This window comes from Ischnura elegans, chromosome 2 (assembly GCF_921293095.1).
Source record: "Ischnura elegans chromosome 2, ioIscEleg1.1, whole genome shotgun sequence".
In the NCBI taxonomy this organism is placed as follows: Eukaryota; Metazoa; Arthropoda; class Insecta; order Odonata; family Coenagrionidae; genus Ischnura; species Ischnura elegans.
This window is the reverse complement of record NC_060247.1, coordinates 34,282,616-34,302,183: the sequence shown is the minus strand read 5'-3', so window position 1 is coordinate 34,302,183 and position 19,568 is coordinate 34,282,616. Positions and strand designations below refer to the sequence as shown.

The 19,568-nt window shown below is 39.1% G+C and overlaps 2 protein-coding genes across 2 annotated transcripts in view; one reads left to right on the top strand and one right to left on the bottom strand.

The window, feature by feature from the left end:
* LOC124153593 (F-box/LRR-repeat protein fbxl-1) overlaps positions 1 to 19,568 on the bottom strand; it is a 165,724-nt gene that overhangs the window by 89,149 nt on the left and 57,007 nt on the right. The window lies entirely within an intron of this gene.
* LOC124153594 (zinc transporter ZIP13 homolog) overlaps positions 8,908 to 19,568 on the top strand; it is a 91,336-nt gene continuing 80,675 nt past the window's right edge. Inside the window, exon 1 of the mRNA XM_046526868.1 lies at positions 8,908 to 9,591. Within this exon, the coding sequence (XP_046382824.1) occupies positions 9,246 to 9,591 (346 nt within the window). The 5' untranslated portion in view covers positions 8,908 to 9,245. The remainder of the gene's footprint in view (positions 9,592 to 19,568) is intronic.

The window sequence follows — 19,568 nt, the reverse complement described above, 5'->3', positions numbered from 1 at the left end:
GAGTTTTTTGATAATTTAATGGTGTTGTACTGCCCGAAGATGGTTTTGCGAAGCTACAACATCTTCTAGGGTAAGTGTGTTTAGTCGTAGTTGTTTCTAAAACTCTTAGTATATATTTTATTATTTACATCAAGCGTTTATGCCCAGTCTCTTAGCTGGTGGCGGCATGAGAGCTGATCTGATATCAGTAGTCAGGCGGCAGGCATCGGACCAAGGGAAATCGGGTGGTATCGAACAGCACGCTGGATGTTGAAATTCACATTTCTATAACAGGACGTTGTTTTTTTTCAGGAAACAATGGGGGAAATAAGAGGAAATTGGAGTGAAGAGAATATGAAAAATTTTATATACAAAGTTGTTTCTGAAGAATAGACGACAAGATCAGCAAATGAGAGGTTTTCTGTGCCCAAGAGCACGTTAGGAGATAGGGTTAAATAATTGTGAAAGGAAGTGAAACAACTACTAAACCTTGTTGCGCCGATAACAAGGTTTTTTAAATTAATGAAGAGCAGGAGGCAACTTTGTATAAACATTTGAGATCATTGGACAGTCAACTGATGCCCCTCAACAATAATGAGTTCCTGAAAATAGCCTATGACTTCGCAGGGAGGCTAAATATCAATCACCGTTTGTATAAAGAAAAACGTATGGCTGGTAAGGATTTTTACTATGACTTCATGAAACGCCACAAAGACTTAATTGCCGACCAAAACAACCGTCACGAGATCCCTTAATTTCGACGGCAGCATGGCTTCCTTAAGCTCGTCTTCCACTGCCTACATCATTTGCAGAGAATGTTTTGACAAAGATTGGATGCAAATATTCTAAAAGGTGGGCATATGAAAGCTGTGCCGATTTTGAGGACAGTCAGTTTTATTACTGTAACATATGCAAAGGAACAAAGATCATCAAAGTTTAAGGATTTTATTTACATTGGTTTCAAATAAATATTCTTATTTTTGCCAATAATTATGTGCAATGTTAGAAATAAAATAGATATGTGGTTTAGTTATAAACTTTTTCATTAAATAAATAGTCAAACATACATTTTTTACTGCTTTACATATGTCCGATACCATCCTCCATTCCATGAAAATAACCTAATGTAAGGTAAATTACTTTTGACAAATACAATATATCGCTATAAATATTTAACATAAAACCGCATAATCTTCTTGCTGTGAAAATTAAAACTTAATAACAACAGAAAAAAATTTGTGAACACTTCAATCATTTACAGCAAATAAGGCAGTACAGCATCTTAAATTATTATGTCAGTCTTCACATATACTCTATACATAGTTAAAACATCTGTCTTTATTTGAAATTAGTTGAGAATAGAGTAAACATTTTGTAGGTATGTTGTAAAGGAATCCTATCAGAATATAAAGTCCATAAGGAGAGTCCAAAATATATCTTCGCGCTACTTTTTAAGTATTTTTTATAGTGCAGCTCTTCTTCTGCCGAAAACCTTTGTTATGAATGACATACACTATGGTGACAATGTTTTAATTTTCGCTCGCACCAGGGCTATCGTGTTTACGAATAATTCTTAGCAAACACATGCGATTAATTCCGTGCTCTCCGCAAAGAAGTCCCGCGTTTTACTTCTTCGTAACCGTATTCATAATACGATATGCCACACTGCCCTATTTTAGTCTTTTTCACGCATATTCCAAGCATTTAAAAAAAAACAAAAAACGGTTTGTGTCACAACCGTAGCCAGAAAAATGCCACAACCGTGCCCAGAAAAATGTCACAACGGTAACCATAGAACTATTTCACAATAAATCAAACGCCATGTCGATATAAAATAACTTATTAACACACTTACTTTTGACTGTTGAAAACCAATATGGGCCTCTGATAGCGTTTACGGCGCGCGGCGGCTGACGCAATGCTGTGACACAGGTTCAGAAGTGCAAGTTGCAAGTGCAATCTCCGCTATTCGCTATAATTTTGCTAATATGATGACTGTCACAACCGTACCTTGGCACAACGTAACCAGCCTACCGCATACGACATCTCCGATTTAAAAAACCCTCCAAGTGCGAAATACCCTAAATATTTGAATGCCACAGTCTGTACTGAGCTCAACCATAACCAATTCAAACCTATCTCCGGTTTGAATCACTGAGTGGGAGTCGTCATAAATCTGGAGAATAAATCGAAATTTATTCTTTTTCACTCCCATAATTGAATGTGCCTTAGCCTCAAGACCCTTCTCACACACATAATCGATTCGGAATGACTAAATTTTTAAAATCCTCGAAAACTCTTCCCTTTACCTGTGTCATAAATTAGTAAGTAATAAATAAAGTATATGCTTAAGCTACAATTCATAAATTCAGCCCATATCTATTTCGTAATCAATGATTAAAAATATGTTTTCTGACATATCTGACGCTAAATATTAACACAGTCGATTCCATTGGCGGAAATTCGACCATTAAACTACACTGCTGATAATAAATTTATGGCATGTAACTCTCATTATGATAAATTAATATTGGCAAAAAAGCTAATATCTTGATTAAATGTGAGAAGGCTTAGAATTGGATTCCCTTGGAATCTAATTAGCAAAGTTTTCGAATGTATTTTGAGCGATAAAATGCCTCAAAATTATTTCATTCGAGGTTGGTGTAAACTTGAATTTACCAATATTATGAAAGCGAAGAGTATCATCATGCACCGCAAGCAGAGAAAGGAAATGAACTACGATAAATAACACGTCTAAAAGTGAAAAAATAATGCATGGCATTTTTTCTCGGTTGATAAATCTATGCAGTCGCTGGCGGAAAAAGATATCGGCAACTCTCCCGGGGAATGAATATGTGATTTCGCATGGCATTACACCGCAGTAGGCATATTTAGAGTAGAACTGCGACTGCAGGCATGACGACTATAGATACTAGGATATCGCATTTTCTAGCTTCATTATATCCCACCTTAAGTTTTAATTCATAGTAAATTGTAGGATATTATACTTTATGAGATGCTTTAAAGAAAAATGTCTCAAGTATCTCATATTGTATGTTGCAAAAAAAAAACAAGTGATTGAGCGGGAGTATGTTTGAGAAGTTCCTTTGTTTCTATTTTGCATATTTTTCAATTTTTTTTAAAATTCCCTTCCTTATCACCGAACCCTTTACTCTTCACCAATTTTTTAAAACTAGTCCTTTAAGTAGCACGGTGTTAAGGAGTTAATTTTATTAAAAAAGGGTATAGCCGCAGAACGTTTATCATTTTATACTAATTGTTTTTACTGATAGGCTGGTTGAAGACAAGTGAACTAGAAAATCAAATGAAGCTAAAGACTTCTCTTCTCAAATATTTCGCTGTTATTTCGGCGTTTCAATATGGTATTTCTTCGTGGACATTCTAGACGTGAGGTAGATGTAAGCGGAATAACTCCGCTACAACAGCCGGGCCTTGCGCATTTGGTGGTAAAATGAGAAACACAGGGCTTATATATATTTTGCGCTGTAAAGTTCTCGCGAAAAACGAAGCAAATGATATAATTTCTCGGCGATGAAGAAAGACATCTGTTTACAGACATATATTTACCAATTTTTTTATTGCACAATAAGTGCAAATAAATCGAATCTGGAGCGTAGCGCGTTACGGTACGGAAACCTTGGAACCTGAGAAGGATGAAAGATGAGATAAAACTGGAGGCATTCGGGAAGTGAGTGCGAATGAGAATGAAAATGATGAAACGGACAAAGAGGAAAATGGTTGAGGAAGTGATAAACGTCATGAGTCGGGAGATTAAACTTAAAGAAGATATAAGGAGGATACAGCCGATTGGAGTGGAACCAGTACTAAGTGAGGAGTGAATGCTGAAAACAGCGTAGCGAGAAAGGGAGAGGAAGAGAATGAGGTTTATGGATAGAATGGAAGGGAAGAGACCTTTTTGAATGAACGACGGATATTAAATAAGGAATGGAATACGGGGGCAATCCGCATAATATTCCATGTAAACCTACTAAAACCTGCATAATACCATATTAATAATTTTGCACGGAACTCAAGTAATCGACAACAATGTTTTTCTACATTTTTATTCAAAATTCTCTTCTTCTACAGTTGCATTTACTGATGGTATTTAAATTTGATTTACAAACAACCTAAAACTACCAATAAAAACTGAACGAATATTTAAGTACTTTAAATTGTTAAAAAAAACAGGCGTATAACATGATAGGCATGTCCCCAAACAAAGGAGGTTTTACTCGTTTTTTTCCCTGAAAATATGCTTTTTGATGGATAAATCTATGAATGTACTAAATTAATTCCTAGGCCACGGTGTGAGCTTACATACTGTTAAGTTAGATGGTCCAATAATTGCCTGAATATCTTTCTCCTCTTTGAAGATAATGAATACTATCGTAGATAAAATTTTATGCCAGTTATTCTTCTTATCAGCCTATATTTGCCCTAAAACTCCACCCAAAGCAAACTGAAAGGCAACAAATTCTAACAATATCTCTAACACGTCCACAATTTTGGAACTTTTTTTTAGCTTTCTATTCCCAATGCGACCAACCTCTAAAGATCATTGTACATATACCTACCTCAATTTGGCAACCATATTGAAGAAATAAAACGGAGGGATATCATTCTAACATTTTTCTTCAATCGAGAGCTTACTGAATGGATGGAAAAACATATAAGAAAAGTTTAGACGCGATAGTATAGAACATCGGGCAGCCAAACGCATGTGGAATTTTTCGTGGAGTTATAATCTCCTCTAAGGTACGATGTCTAAAGAGATAATTTATATTTACGAGTTATTTTATAGGCATTTACTTAAAATAGAAGGGAATAATTCCCATAAATATTTGGGCAAGAGGAGTGAGAAAACAAAATTTTAGAATGTAATTCCGAAAGGTTCTTCAGTAGGATCAATGAAAACATTTATTTCTACTAATTTTGTGACTTGTAATAAAACTTCAAGTTCTGTTACGGTGTATTTAGAGACATTTTAGTTGGACGGTAACTCACACAAGTAGTTCAATGGTTAAACGTGTCTCCCACAGATTTTTCCCACGCAGCGGATTAGTTGTGTCCACGCTTCCGCCCATTCTATTGCGTTAATATAATTATGCGTATTGTGACGTGATATGTGTAATGTATAGTGAAAATGTGTGCTAGGATTAATATTAATCGGGCATTTTGATGCGAAACCATGATTTTAAAAAATGATGAGTGTTGATGGAAATTTCAAAATTTCGTGCATAGGAATGAGTTGAAGCATGGAAAAATAGATTTTGAAAAATATCTTAAAATTGATGGCGGCTATTATTTTTATTCTCTATTCCTATTTTAGGATATATATTTTAATCGTACGTCTTTCCTTCAGATTTCGCAGGTAAAATACTTGTGTTTAGAGTTCTACGTACTTCCCGCGTGTATAGATGTGTGTCCTTGTGAGAGTACGAGTATTTTCGCATAACGTTGTTTAAATAATGTCAATGATAGCTGCTTGTAAACTTCGAGCTTACTTGCATAGTTGCCTGTGTTTACCACCAGCCCACCTGTTTCCGCTAGGCTGAGAAGGTGATTTATGTACTTCAAATAACTAGTTAGGATACTATAATCCCGCATGTTTTTTTTACTATAAACGGATATTCTCTAAACTGCAATTTCCAGCAATCAAAAGGGAAGCAAAAAATGAAATTCCCGTAGGGTGTGGAAAATTTTTACGAGGAACTCATTCGCGTTGTCTGCTTCATCAGGACTCGAGCCACGAACTTCTCTTTCTGTTCTTTGTTATTTAAACAATGCGGGCGATACCGTAAAAGTCTTCGTATCCCACGACTTTTCCAACAATCAGACCAAAATACCATACCCAGCGCGTTTAATGATGCTTTGTGTATTCGATAAAAGTTTAATAAAAAAATTTCTGCGGTCAAAAAATAGACCACCCTAAAATGCGCAGTGGATTTAATTGCCAAGAAGGGGACACTATACACTGCGAGTAGAATAATGTTTGCAAAAGGTTTCAGTCATAGTTAACTTATTATACGAATAGCTTACTATACAAGTAACTTTTTATCTATTCTCGCTTCATTTTTTCCCTTTTAGCTATGACCATCTGTCACCATACCCCGAGCTCTGTTACCGCTGGCATATCAGCGGTGATAGCTGTTTTTTCTTGGATAATATTAACTGCAGTGCTCCCATTTTCATAAAAGACGGAAAACTCACTCCCAGGATAAACTTCGGAAAAGGTGAATCATGCTCGGAGCTCGATAATGAGTGCATACCCGTGACAATAACCAGAATTTTCTGATGATAACAGCGCGCGGATTCCAGGGAAATAAAGCATGTCGCAACGCCATAAATGTTTACCACAAATGGCTACTGGACTCATATTTCTTCGAGTGAAGTTGTGAGGATTTTGTAACCCATTTTTTCTTCGTTTGCGATTTGGATCAAGTAAAAAAATATCATCCGAAAAATTCATAGCCGTATAAAATATGCCTTGAAAAATGATATGATCACGAAGCTGCAAAATTTTACCACGGAGACAGATTTAAAAAACGACGAAACATTTTTTAAGTATCGGGCTGAAAATAAGGACATAAGATCCAAAAAATCCTTCTTTTAAACACAGTTTCATACCACAGGCTACTGCTTTAATGAGATGAGCCAAAACAGAAATTTGAAATATTTTCGACAAGAACATTACCCAGTTTACTCGGGTATGGGTGAATAATTTAAAATGTCTTCTAACAACGCAAAAGAAAGGGATAAGGCGAATGAGGGGTTATCATGAGAAAGGTTAGATTTATGAAATAGTGAGCGTTCCCAACTATCATCCCATATTAAAGCGCAACCCATTGGCCTGTCCTGAATGATAATTATACCTAGTTACGCTCGATTTCGCTTATAAGGGAATGATATGCTAAAACGTTCCATAGAATTTTAGCGACTACAATTTTTTAATATCTCCCACAAAATTGATTGCCGCATAAAATACGCTTTGAGAAATGATATGATCACCAGAATGCAAATTTTACCACGGAAACAGATTTCAGAAACGTCGAAGCATAATTTTAAGTATCGGGCTGAAAATAAATACTTAAGATCCGAAAATCCTTCCATTCTTTCCATCACACCAGTCCTCCACACCACAGGCCACTGCTTCCATGAGAGGAAAAAACCATTTTAAATAACTTAGGAGAGAACATTACGCAGTTTCCTTTGGTATAGGTGAATAATTTGAAATTTCTTCCAGCAATGCAATAGATATGATCTCGCGAATTAGGGATAATAACAATAGGGATAAAAGCCAGATTAATGAAACAGTGAGCGTTCACAACTTACACTCACATGAAAACGCATCCCATTGGCGAATCCTGAATTAAAATTATAATTATTTTCGATTTCACTTACCAAAAAAATCAATATGCTAAATAGTGGCAGTGTATTTCAACAATTAATGAACGATTATTACTTAAATGTTCTCGTATATGAGCAGGTAGGAATTACAGCACGATCTCCACCTTAGAAAGTTACATTGTCTTTAGCCCGACTATCCTTGAAATCAATAGCTGGGTCTACAATTACAATTGCTTATTTTCTATAAATATTCACCGAATAATACGCTTAGCTATTACATAATAGCAATAATATTAGAGAATGCATAAAATATTTTATTTCAGAAAAGAAATATCTTGTGGCAAAGGAATAAGAAAGCCTGGGCCCGATCAACATCATAAAAATTAAATATTTTTCACACTTGGTGGAGAAGAAATAAAAATTAAACAGGATTATTTAAGAGGTTTGTCAATATTTTTGAAATCTATAGAAGTTAACGACGTCCTCTACGGCTACCAACTTCCTATGCGACAGAGTTCAGTCCCGTAGATAGATATCCAGTCAGTTGCAATTGATTGAGGTTGGGGTTTGGAATACCAAAGCATATCTTGGTAGATATGTCTGATATATACCATCAAAATTCACCCAATAGTAACAACAGATCTTTTAAATCACAATATACATCACTCGAAAATAAGAAAGAATACTTTTCACCTATAATTTTGTATATGATGTTTTTATCGCTCAAATACTGGATGCATAAATGCAGGTATTTATGCAAAATATAAAACTTGTTTCCCTTTAACTACCGTTTGTATTAACTGCCCACCGCGGGCTCATAAAGTTTAAATAACAACGGGATCTCACGATGTGGTCCCACGCTTCGAGTAACCATCACCATGCTAGCCCATACAATACAGAGATCGTCGTGGGCTGCCCGATTTGTTTTTAGCAAAAACTTAGTAGCCACCCAAAACTTCAATTGAAGGTTAATCACCAGTGAAAATTGACATGCCGAGATCATGAGCTTTGATTTCCACGCATAGTTATCTAGAATTGAAAACATCATATTGATCTTAAAAATAAGCAAGGCAAGGATATCTTTGATGGAGTGGCTAATTATGGCATATTGAGGTTCGATCATGGGAAACATCGGAGCTTTTCTGAAAATAGTGTAATGACATTTATGCCATAACATTGATTTAATATAATAATTCCCTTTTCAATAAATAAATTCTCATTAGATCCCAGCGGTAAGTATGAAAAATCCTTTTATTTACAGTGTAATTTTCTATTTACTTTGAGTCGCCAGCAGTAATAATACGTCTGGTTATTTTTCGCCGTTTCTAGTGTAATGAAAATGATTATCCTAGTCTCAAATACTATTGCTATTCCATTAGCACCTAAATTGCCATTAATGTTGGAAGCGACGACAAAAGCACGACGGGTATTTCTCAAAACCAGAATTCGAGTATCCCGCCTCTTGAAGAAGCCAGCTCGATACGCATGGCGGCCCGAGCTGGCCTGCCCTCTGGCGGCACGACGCCATACCTCCCGTTGTAAACACTCGCCAGCCATTGCCGAAGCCATCAGTGCGCTGGAAATCTCGTCGGGACTAGGAGGGGTGATGAGTAGGAGCTAGTGTGGCTCCTTTCGGTGCCTGCCCATGGTCTCCTGAACAACGGATAGCATTCATTCAGTCCGTCGAATACTTAAGGCGAGTTGATTCCGGTAGTTAATGTCGAGTTCTACAGAGCTATCGTAACAACGACGCATTAAGAGAGGAGCCCGGGAGGGGCTGTAATCCTTAGGAAGGACTCCTTTTGTCGAGGAGTTGCTGAAGACTGCCGCTCTGTTCCGCTCGGACGGTGGTGTCCAGGGAGCAGTGAGCAGTCTGAAAATCCCCTGTGAGGACAATGGCCCTGATCAAATCGGCGTTCGCGAGGCGCGATGTCTTGGCCGCGTTCGGCACTCACTTCCTGCCGGTGTCCGTGATTCTGCTGGCGCAGTGCGTCGACTGTCCGGCTTCGGACGTCCTGATCTCATCTGCGGGAAGGGAGCCCGCCATCGCGGCGGCGGTACCCATCGACGTCCTAGGGAACGGTTCTTACTATTCGGAAGCGGACGCGGACTGGTTCGCATGGAGGTACAGGCCGTGGGTGTTCTCAGCCATCGGATCATCACTGGTCAGCCTGAGCGGAGTGTTGCCGCTGTTACTCATTCCATTCGGCTACTACGGAGAGGATGCCAAGGGTGGACAAGGTTGGTTTTGATTACAGAATTCTCTTGCGTCATCGATGACCCCTGCTGACCCTGCGTCTTTTCGTGTGTTCAGCTCGCGAGAGCGTTGTGGCCGTAGGAATTCCATCGGGTTGACCCCCACCGTTTATTATCCCAATAAGGGAATCCGCGTGCTGTGCTCTCTCTCTCAACCTTCCTTGCTGAAGGGACGGGGCCCGAGCAAGCAGAGTCTCTTATCGTGGACGCTTTCATTAACCATCCCTCGTGTCTCCTTCCCGTGCTATCAGCTGTTTTCAGTTCCTCAGCGCCTTTCCCCCTCCGCCCCCGTTTTTGTGTGTCATTTTACCCCCGGACGAGAGGGTGGAAAGGGAAGAGGAAAAGGGGAAGCGAAGCGACCCGAGCGATGTTCGGACGTTTTCGAGCCCGCAGACGCAGTTCGCCCCATTGTGGTGCAAGTTTCGCGGTTTAGTAGGCGACCGACCTCGTGCCGTTCTTTTTTTTTCGGGAGACACCGTGTCGCTTCTCCATTCGGGTAGACCACTGCTGCATGTGCCGTGCCTGTCTGAGACGAGGGTTTCCCCTAGGAATCGTTTCAACGCTGCAGGCTCCTTCTTCTCCGACCTCCCGATGTTATCCCAGCCCCGGATCAATAACTTTCGTGGCCGCGTTTACCATAGCAAGGTCTTGCACACGTGGGGAATCCAGGGACAGATCGAAACAGCTCACTATGTTTCCAGGCTAACTTCGCTCTCTTACTGTAGATGGTTTTAAGAGATCTCCCCCGCTGATCAAATAGGAATCAGCCAGTGATCAATTCCTTGTGACGGAGCTGCCTCAACGACTGAAATGCATTGAAACATCCTTCCTCTACACCAATTTTTTCGCAAAATATATGTATTCGCATTAAATGGACCAGTTTTTCGCCACTCGTTTTCATTATTTGCGGGACTATTTCCTAATAAATTACAACATACTGAATAAATAAGTCAACTCTTTCGACTCTCGTCGTAGTAATTTTCGGAGTTAATTCATTTTAGACGAAATTCCTTGAAAATGTTGACATTCAGCCAAATGAATGCACTTGATCAAGTGTAAGACATGTAACGGTTGTCCAATTGTAAGTGTTCATCACCCTGCGGAATGATAAATAAAACCTTAGTTTAACCCATTGTCAGTCAGATATTTAAAATGTACATTATCAATTCAGTGACCTCAGCGCATGCGATTTGTCAATGAATGTGATTAACTATACAAAGTGGAAACACAGATCATCGTTTAAAATATCACACAGATCATAGAACAATTATATTTTTCCAGTCCCTATACTCAGATTTAAGCCGTTCTTTATCGCCTAATTAGGCGTAAGATTTATTATGTACCACAATTTTTCTATTAGTAAGGTGTTTATTTTGACCATCCGAAGAACCTCATCTTTCACCAGTGGGTAAAAAAATTCTCTTTTGTGCGTAATTTAATAGAAAAATGTGATAGGTGCTACATGGTATGATATTTTTTTTATGCCTTCACACTAGAGTTCATAAACAAGTTAAGATCCTCAGGCACGTGGTAACAAGGCAAGAGAAGGCCTACTAACTGAACCTCAAGCCTCCATTGTATGAAAATGTATCGCACCTCCCGATAAAAGACGGTTATCATCGACGTCTCTCCTCAAATAAATTTCTAATCACCGTTGTTTAATGATATTGAATTGAATGTGGTCGAGTTCTTGTTTCTACCAGAAGTATTACATGCAACTGTGGCAAACTTAAACGCTGGAAATATTCTAACGAATTGCTTCCTCTGTATGCTCGTGTACACTGACATTACTTTCGTTTTGTTGTGCCGTCACTGAGCATGTTTCTATCTTATTCTTGGAAAATACAGCTCCTATTTTGAGATTACTAATTATCTTCAGAAAAGTGACCCAGTATACCAAAATTTCCGTTCATTTTATTTTGAAAATGAATTGAGTCATAATTGGAAGGCCATTTTTTAAAATAATATTTTGATGGTTTTTAGGGTTATAGCTATTTTTTCAGGTACATCCGCCTTCACTTACAATTAGTGATGCTACACGAGATAGGGTGCGTGCTGCAGTTTCCTTCACTCATTCATTAGTCTTTTCTATTCCAGGGTGGCGATATAGTTTTTATCGACAATTTGTAAATAAGTGTCTAAAGTTTCGTGCAAAGAAATTATAATCGTAAATTATTTAATTTCTGGATCATCTAAAGTATCCCCAGCGCCTTTTTTTTCTACACAAAATATATACTTATTGACAATTGCTAGGGGTAATTTCCTTTAAGGATTGGTGTTTCTAATTTGGAATGAGATTGCTCTGGCGTTTATTACGGTTATTATCAGTGGTTGCTAACTCAAGAGAACAAAGAATATAGTGACTCTCGCGGAAGTTGCTGTGCTATGGCTAATTGATACTAGCTTTAGCTCTAACGCTTAGCAATGCAAGGAGAAATGAGGAAGCGGGAGTAATTAAAAATCCCTAAAATATCTATGCTCGAGACCAAATGGCGCCTAAAATAGAGTAAGCATTAATTTTTTAACCAAGTATTTATTGCTGGAAACCTGTTATAAGTAGCAAGACTTTATCTTGAATTATAAGCCGGAATTTCGTAGGCCTCGGTGAGAGATTTGAAGTCACCGTCCTAGAGAGGGAGCGTGACATATGTTAACAAGGGGCTTAGGCAGCGCTATTAGCGCCTGAGGGCTTGTACGTGTTGCACCCTACCGAAGAGGACGGTTTAACTTTAATGGATGAGCTTGCAGAACGGCAAGACACTCTTCACCTGACTGCTGTTCCTTAAGCTCTTGAAAAATCTCTCCTTTATTGCCTGTTTTTCAATGGTTCTTACCCCGGACCGAGAACATTGATAAAAGATTACAGTAGAACGATTAAATTGTCTTGCTTACCGATGCCTCATCCATTGTCCTTCAATATGCAGTATATTAAGGAAGACAGTGAAACCAATGGATAAATCCATGATTTTTTTCATCGATACATTTGTAGTAGCTTAGTTTTTTATAATGAGAATAGCTTGTTTTTCTCCACAGATTTATTACAACGCTTCACATCGACTTAGGTTTCAACAAAGATCATGATCATTGGGTCCACGTCGACACTTAGGTCGTAGTGAAGTTCTTTGTTGTGTAGATCTATGAACTGTAGATATATGCGGAAAAACAAAGTTATCCCTATTATTTTCAAACGATTCGTAAATTCTACGAAGTCACACCCGAGACAACAGAAGTTTAGTTTCTTGCTACTTAGAAATGACTGACGTCTCGCCATGTCTAGCAGATCTAGATCTGATTACAAGATAAATTATCTCGTACAAATGTATTCGCGAATGTGCGAACGCAAAAAATTACTATATAACCGGGCTAACTTGTACAGTAGGGCGGATCGCAAAAATCGATTTTTTTCAAATCCATCTGGCCCAATGAAAAAAAGTTGTGGGACCGATCAAAAATAAGGCCTGAAAATTTTCAGACCTATACGTGAACCCCTGACCCTCGCTCAAATGCAATTTAGGGGGGGAAGGTCAAAATTCGAAAAATATAATATTTTATGGTCATTCCCTATAGATTTTGCCGAGTTACTGCCCTTTTAGGGCAAAAATTTCGTGCATTTTGACGTATTTGCCACCGTTTAGCCACAAAATGCCTAATTTGAGTCCGCGTCCGCGAAGAAAATATTCCAACGCCCACGCAGCGTCGCGGATACCAGAGCCGCAGGCCGATCCCTTCCCCTCCACGCTCGCTTCTCCCCCTCCCACGCCTCTAATACAGCTAAAATTCATTCCGCGCATGCTGCTAGGAGGTCGTTTATCTTTGATAATATAAATCAGAAGATGGTAGAAGGTAAAAAACGATGCGTAGTGAGACGACTTGTCCCTTATTTGGCGCCTCGTCGGCGTTAAACAAATCGATGTTACCAACTTTTAGAGAAGTGATGAAATATTTTTAGATCTGCGCACGCAGGAAAGGAGACTACGATCTATGAAGACGCCTCTCGAGTGGCTATGAAGGTGTGCGAACTATGGTGACGCGCTTCTCTTCCATTATGAATGTGACTAAATGGATTTAGCGGTACCACAGGAAGTACTAAAACTTACGAAAATCGTCATTTGCCAAAAGTAGGGTTTTATTGAAGTAAAGACTCAAACAATTTTAAAGGAACATTTTAATTTGTGCGATATTTTTGCGTGTAAGTGCATTGAGGAGCGTAAGGTTCCCCCAATGAAGAAGTATTTTGAGAGACAATCTGACGAAAAGATAAATGATGGCTGCTGGATTGAACCCTAAAGAAACTCGACAACTGAGGAAAAAAGGGAATCGTAGGAGAGCGTTGAGTCATCATCGTCAATTCTTGTACGGGAAAATAGTATCAAAAAGTTTCTTCATCTATTCATCCGAAGAAAATTAAACTGGCGAGAAATTAGCCGATTTATATATCTACTTTCCTCATGAAATAAACATTAAGGACTATAACCTCAAATTGGAACTTCTTCGCGGAAAATGCGTCTGCCAACTGTGAAAGAGGTATATGCAAGAACCAAGCAACAGCAATTATCGTTCCCGTAACTTTAGCTGACGCAAAAGTCATAACTTCGTAAGATACATCAAAGCTAGTGTACCAGAATTACTTACGTAGACAGAAAAAGATACTAATTACTGTGAATAAGAAAAGAGAGGGGTCATCAAAGGGCCTTATTTTATTGGAATGAAAGACTATACTCTTGTCTGATGAAAAAAGGGAAGAGGACTTATCAATACAAGTTTAGAGGGGAATGTGTGGTGTTAGTTGAAGAAACAGGGTTCCTCTTTTGGAGGTTTGCCTCCCCCGTCGGAGGATTAGCAAAAGTTATATAATCTGCGATTATCGATTCCTTTTCGAGCGAAAATTAGATACACAGAATTAAAAAGGATTTGATTATGATGGTACTAAGCGAATAGCGCCCAAAAAGGAGGCATCATCCCTTTGCTAAGTATAAGCATAATTACAACATCCCTTGCAGTGTGGGTAGACTCTTCTCGGGATTCCCACCGGGTTAATTTTTCCATAATGGCCAACATTTCAAGCTCCGACTGGGGGCTCATCCTAAGGGATAAATTTTGTTGAACCCTGAAAAGAGTTTACACACATCATTCGCCGGGAAAGCATCAAATCGTATTTCATCCCTTACAGTGGTCTATTTACTAATTGCACTAAGTTGACTTGGATTTGCGACATAAACGTTGGGAGGGTAATCTAGGGACCCAATTTGCGTTTCTGCAAGGATGCGTTTGGCGACCAATCCGAGATTTTTTTAATTGCTGGATTTTAATATCGACGTAAAGGACTACCCGCTGATGATATATTGGAGAGAGACTCCGGTTCCTTCGGATATATCTGAGCTTAGAGCTGTGGAATTTAAAAATCTATTGATGAAAGTTCAAATTTGAATTTCAATATTCCTTTTATTATACATACGGACGAGAAATTCGCGAAAGAATTTACCAAAACATTGTTGAAGGCAGCAAAAGACGAGGAATGACACCAACATAAGAAATACAGACTGGAAAGCAGGTAATTGAGTAATTCCTTCATGATTGTTCCTCACTGGACGATGCTGATACATCAAATATTAGTAAAACTAACGAAGAAAGACGCACTTGGTGTGAATTTTGGTGCATCTGGGGCGTTCGAGAGGGGAGCGGGGAGTTACGCCGGCGGCCTTCACCCTTATTCATCCGTTTAGTCATAGCTGTCGGACAATACCGGAATAGAAGTGCATAGCCTAAGTTCCCAAACTTTCATAGCCACACGAGAGGCGTCTTCATAGATCGTAGTCTCCTTTCCTGCGTGCGCAGATCTAAAAATATTTCATCACTTCTCTAAAAGTTGGTAACATCGATTTGTTTAACGCCGACGAGGCGCCAAATAAGGGACAAGTCGTCTCACTACGCATCGTTTTTTACCTTCTACCATCTTCTGATTTATATTATCAAAGATAAACGACCTCCTAGCAGCATGCGCGGAATGAATTTTAGCTGTATTAGAGGCGTGGGAGGGGGAGAAGCGAGCGTGGAGGGGAAGGGATCGGCCTGCGGCTCTGGTATCCGCGACGCTGCGTGGGCGTTGGAATATTTTCTTCGCGGACGCGGACTCAAATTAGGCATTTTGTGGCTAAACGGTGGCAAATACGTCAAAATGCACGAAATTTTTGCCCTAAAAGGGCAGTAACTCGGCAAAATCTATAGGGAATGACCATAAAATATTATATTTTTCGAATTTTGACCTTCCCCCCCTAAATTGCATTTGAGCGAGGGTCAGGGGTTCACGTATAGGTCTGAAAATTTTCAGGCCTTATTTTTGATCGGTCCCACAACTTTTTTTCATTGGGCCAGATGGATTTGAAAAAAATCGATTTTTGCGATCCGCCCTATTGTACAGTGCATGTACACAAATTAGAGCATATTCTAATTTGGTTCACGCATTCGCACAGTACCTATTAGGTTGAGGCTGTTCGTGCTTATGTATTTGGAGTCGTACTAGTTAATGTGTAATTCAATTCAGCCTTTTTTGTTGGATAGTAGAATATTTGTTTAATGCTATCTACTTATTTTGGATGAAATTATGTAATTGTTTCTTTTCCTGCTTCTCTCGTGTCTCTATGGCCTCAAAATGACATCCGCACCGTGAACATTTACTCCTAGGACGACGTGCCTTCGCTGGCAGATAGCAGAGTGTAGTCGGGGCCCCTCCTCAATAGAACTAGTAGGGAAAGGCTTAGTTATCGCCCGTTCGCCTCACATCTCTTCATCCAATTGGTCCGCCAACGCCTGCTCGCGAATGTCATCGCTTGTCCCATTAATGATGACATCACCTTTAGTACCCCAGCAGCGACGGGAATGGGCGCTGTGGATTGATGCATCGGAATACGAACCGCAGACTGAGTTTTATGCACTCCGCCTTTGAAGGCTCAGCCGCTATCTAAATGCAGGGGAGTGGCAATAGCGCCAATGCTTGGGTTCAAATCTTGTTGAGAAACCTCTAACATTAGGCTAGAGGATTAAAATACTTGATAGGCCCCTAATCACGGCTTGTACCTTTATTCTCCGATGAACGATTTAACACTATGCTTAACCTCCAGGAAGACCGCTGGTGTGTCAGAAAAAAGGAACAAACCGCCTTGAATGCGTCTCTATAAAACGTGGGCATAAGTTAGTATGCAGTAGGTACAATTATTAACATTCTCTTATTAGTCGAGAATTTTTAACGAAAAATAGCCCGAAAAACTGGAGAACGAAGTGTGTCACTAAAACGTAATAAGCAGACTTGAGATGTATGCCTACTCTAAGTTTACATTCATTAATAAGTGCTCTTTTCTTTGAGATCATCGGATTGTTAGTTTATAATGTATAAAAACGCTCAACTTCACCAATTGAGCATAAATGGATTGCTTTTAATAATTGCTGGATAATTTTACCAACACAGTATTCAATGTTATTGATGGCGTTAGAGTTTAACTGTTGCTAGATGAAGAAAAGAGAGATTGCGAAAAAATTGTGAATTTCACGTGTCGGCTTTGCTTCAGACGTATGAAGCCAACGTTGTGGTTGAAGCAGTTGAGTGAAAGAGAAACTGTATAGCCTGCCGAGGTACACCAGAATACATAGAGAAATTTCAAACCCGCTTCTTTCAAAGTCACTAAGTCTCTACACAACTGGAAATTGTACTCACAGATACACCTAAATCATTCTTGATCGCTCCTCCGAAATAGTATTCTATTAGCCATTTTTGCCACCTAGGTCGGTGGTTATTATTGTTAATGCATATATTTGCCATTTTTGCCACTTGCCTATTATTCAACATAGTATTTTTCCATGTTAATAGCCAAATTTTTATATCTGTTTCTACAATGTATGTATTACGTTCTTTTGTTCGACTTCACTTCATTTCTGTGTGTATGTTATTTTTAAGGGCCCGGATATTAATGGATATATGCCAAGGGAAGGATGTAATAGACTTTTTGGTTTGGAAACATTCCATGTTTACCGAATATTGATTATTGCTTTAGAATGCCTTCCTGCTTTCAGATAATGATTCCAATGAAAGTAAATATTTATTTAATTTTCCTTACTTGAAGGTAATCAGGCATATATTCCGTATGTTGAAAATGAGCGTAATCGAAGACTCAGACAATATTGACTATACGATACTCGTAACCTTTGATAGTGTGAATGGTCCTCATCTGTATATTCCAAAAATCTACATGTATATAATATCCTGCAAGCCACCCTAGGGTGTTTGGCAGAGGGTGACCAATCTCTAGCACGTAACAGGTGCCCCATATACACACCACATATTCGTAAAAAATACACATATTAACAAAAAATACCTTCTCAATCATGCAGAGCCAAAAATTTCCAACGGTCAGTAATCTATGTAGTATATCAATGCATGGTTAGGACAATAGAAAAAGATAAACATGCAATTAGTCGTCCTTGAGAGTGACGCCTTTAATTTTATTAATCAAGACGTAGTTGTTATCTCTGGAAGAACGAGGAAAGAAAAATATTTTAAATATCTCTTTTTTGCAGTTTATTTCCTCTATATTCTTCTCGTGGCCCACTTTGGAACGGTAAGCAAAGGATATTTTTCATGTCGTCTTAAGAAAAACATTTCTCCTAATTTACCAAGTAAATGTAGCCTATATTTTGCTCTATGCTCCTGTAAAGTTTCTCATCCTAACTCGCCTTATACATCGGACACGCTGCACTTTTTATAAATTCGTATATCTTTTTATTTGTTGTCTATAAAATTCAAGACATATGTTGTGATTGCATTCAGCGACAATCTGTCGATCATCTCCAATATTCTTCTATTATGAGCCTTTGACACGGAAGTAATTGATACGGAGAATTCAGGCAAAACGGCGATTCATGGCGAGACGTTGTTCAACCCTTCGCTAACCTGTTTTATTGTGATGCCGATATTTTATGCACCCACAATATGCATAATACATAATGTTCATTGGTATGTTATAGTCACATCCGCAATCAAAATTCCGATTAATTATACCAGTGAGTGCATCAGAACCCAATGGCTGCGTTCCGAACGTAGACCCCCTCGGATTTGCGCGGGTAATTCCTTTCGGTAGGTTCTCATAGCGGTTTGCGGACCACATTGGCTTTAATGGGGATGGGGCAGGAAGGAAGCGGGGCCGACCCGACGCAGAGTGGCGGTATGGCAGTTGTGCGGTCGGGTCGAGTGGGCGGAAGAGGGGGGGAACGGACACTTGTTTTGGGGGGAGCAGGGAGGAAATGGGCGGGGGGGGGGGGGGGCAACAAAGTGAGGAAGGGAGGGAGGGGAGTCTTTAGGACGAAGCGGAACAGAGATTGAAGAAACGGCCGACCATCGGACTGGTTGGGAGGAACATCTGCCCACGCGCTCTCCACAGACTCGAAAAACATGTGGGCTCACGCCTTCTAGATACGCTGATAGATTAATCGAAAAGGAATTTTCCCTTTCGTGTGCACTCCGTTGCGTAGTTTGCAGTCGGTTTACGGCTCTGCCGTAACGGAGGCTCGTTTACCAGTTTTCTTTTATTTTTATTTTAGAAATAGAATGGAAAATGAAATTTATTATTCCGGGACAAGTTTATCCCTTAGGAACATATATGGTTATAAAAATAATAGAGTCAGACATATTACAAGATTAAGTAGATTTACATTATACATCGATTTCACAGAATGCGACTAAATATATGACAGGGTAGAACAAAAAAATACATACGTATATATAATTATCAGCACGATTTTTATCACGATATCTGAACGATTATTTTATTCCTGTACCACCTAAAACAGCAGTGTTTGCATTATATTTCGGGGTTTTTAACCTGATAATTAAACTTACACGAACATCTATGCCCTGTAGCCAGGCGGACCTCGAACCGCGACCTCTCGCGTGACAGGCAAGGACTTTACCCCGC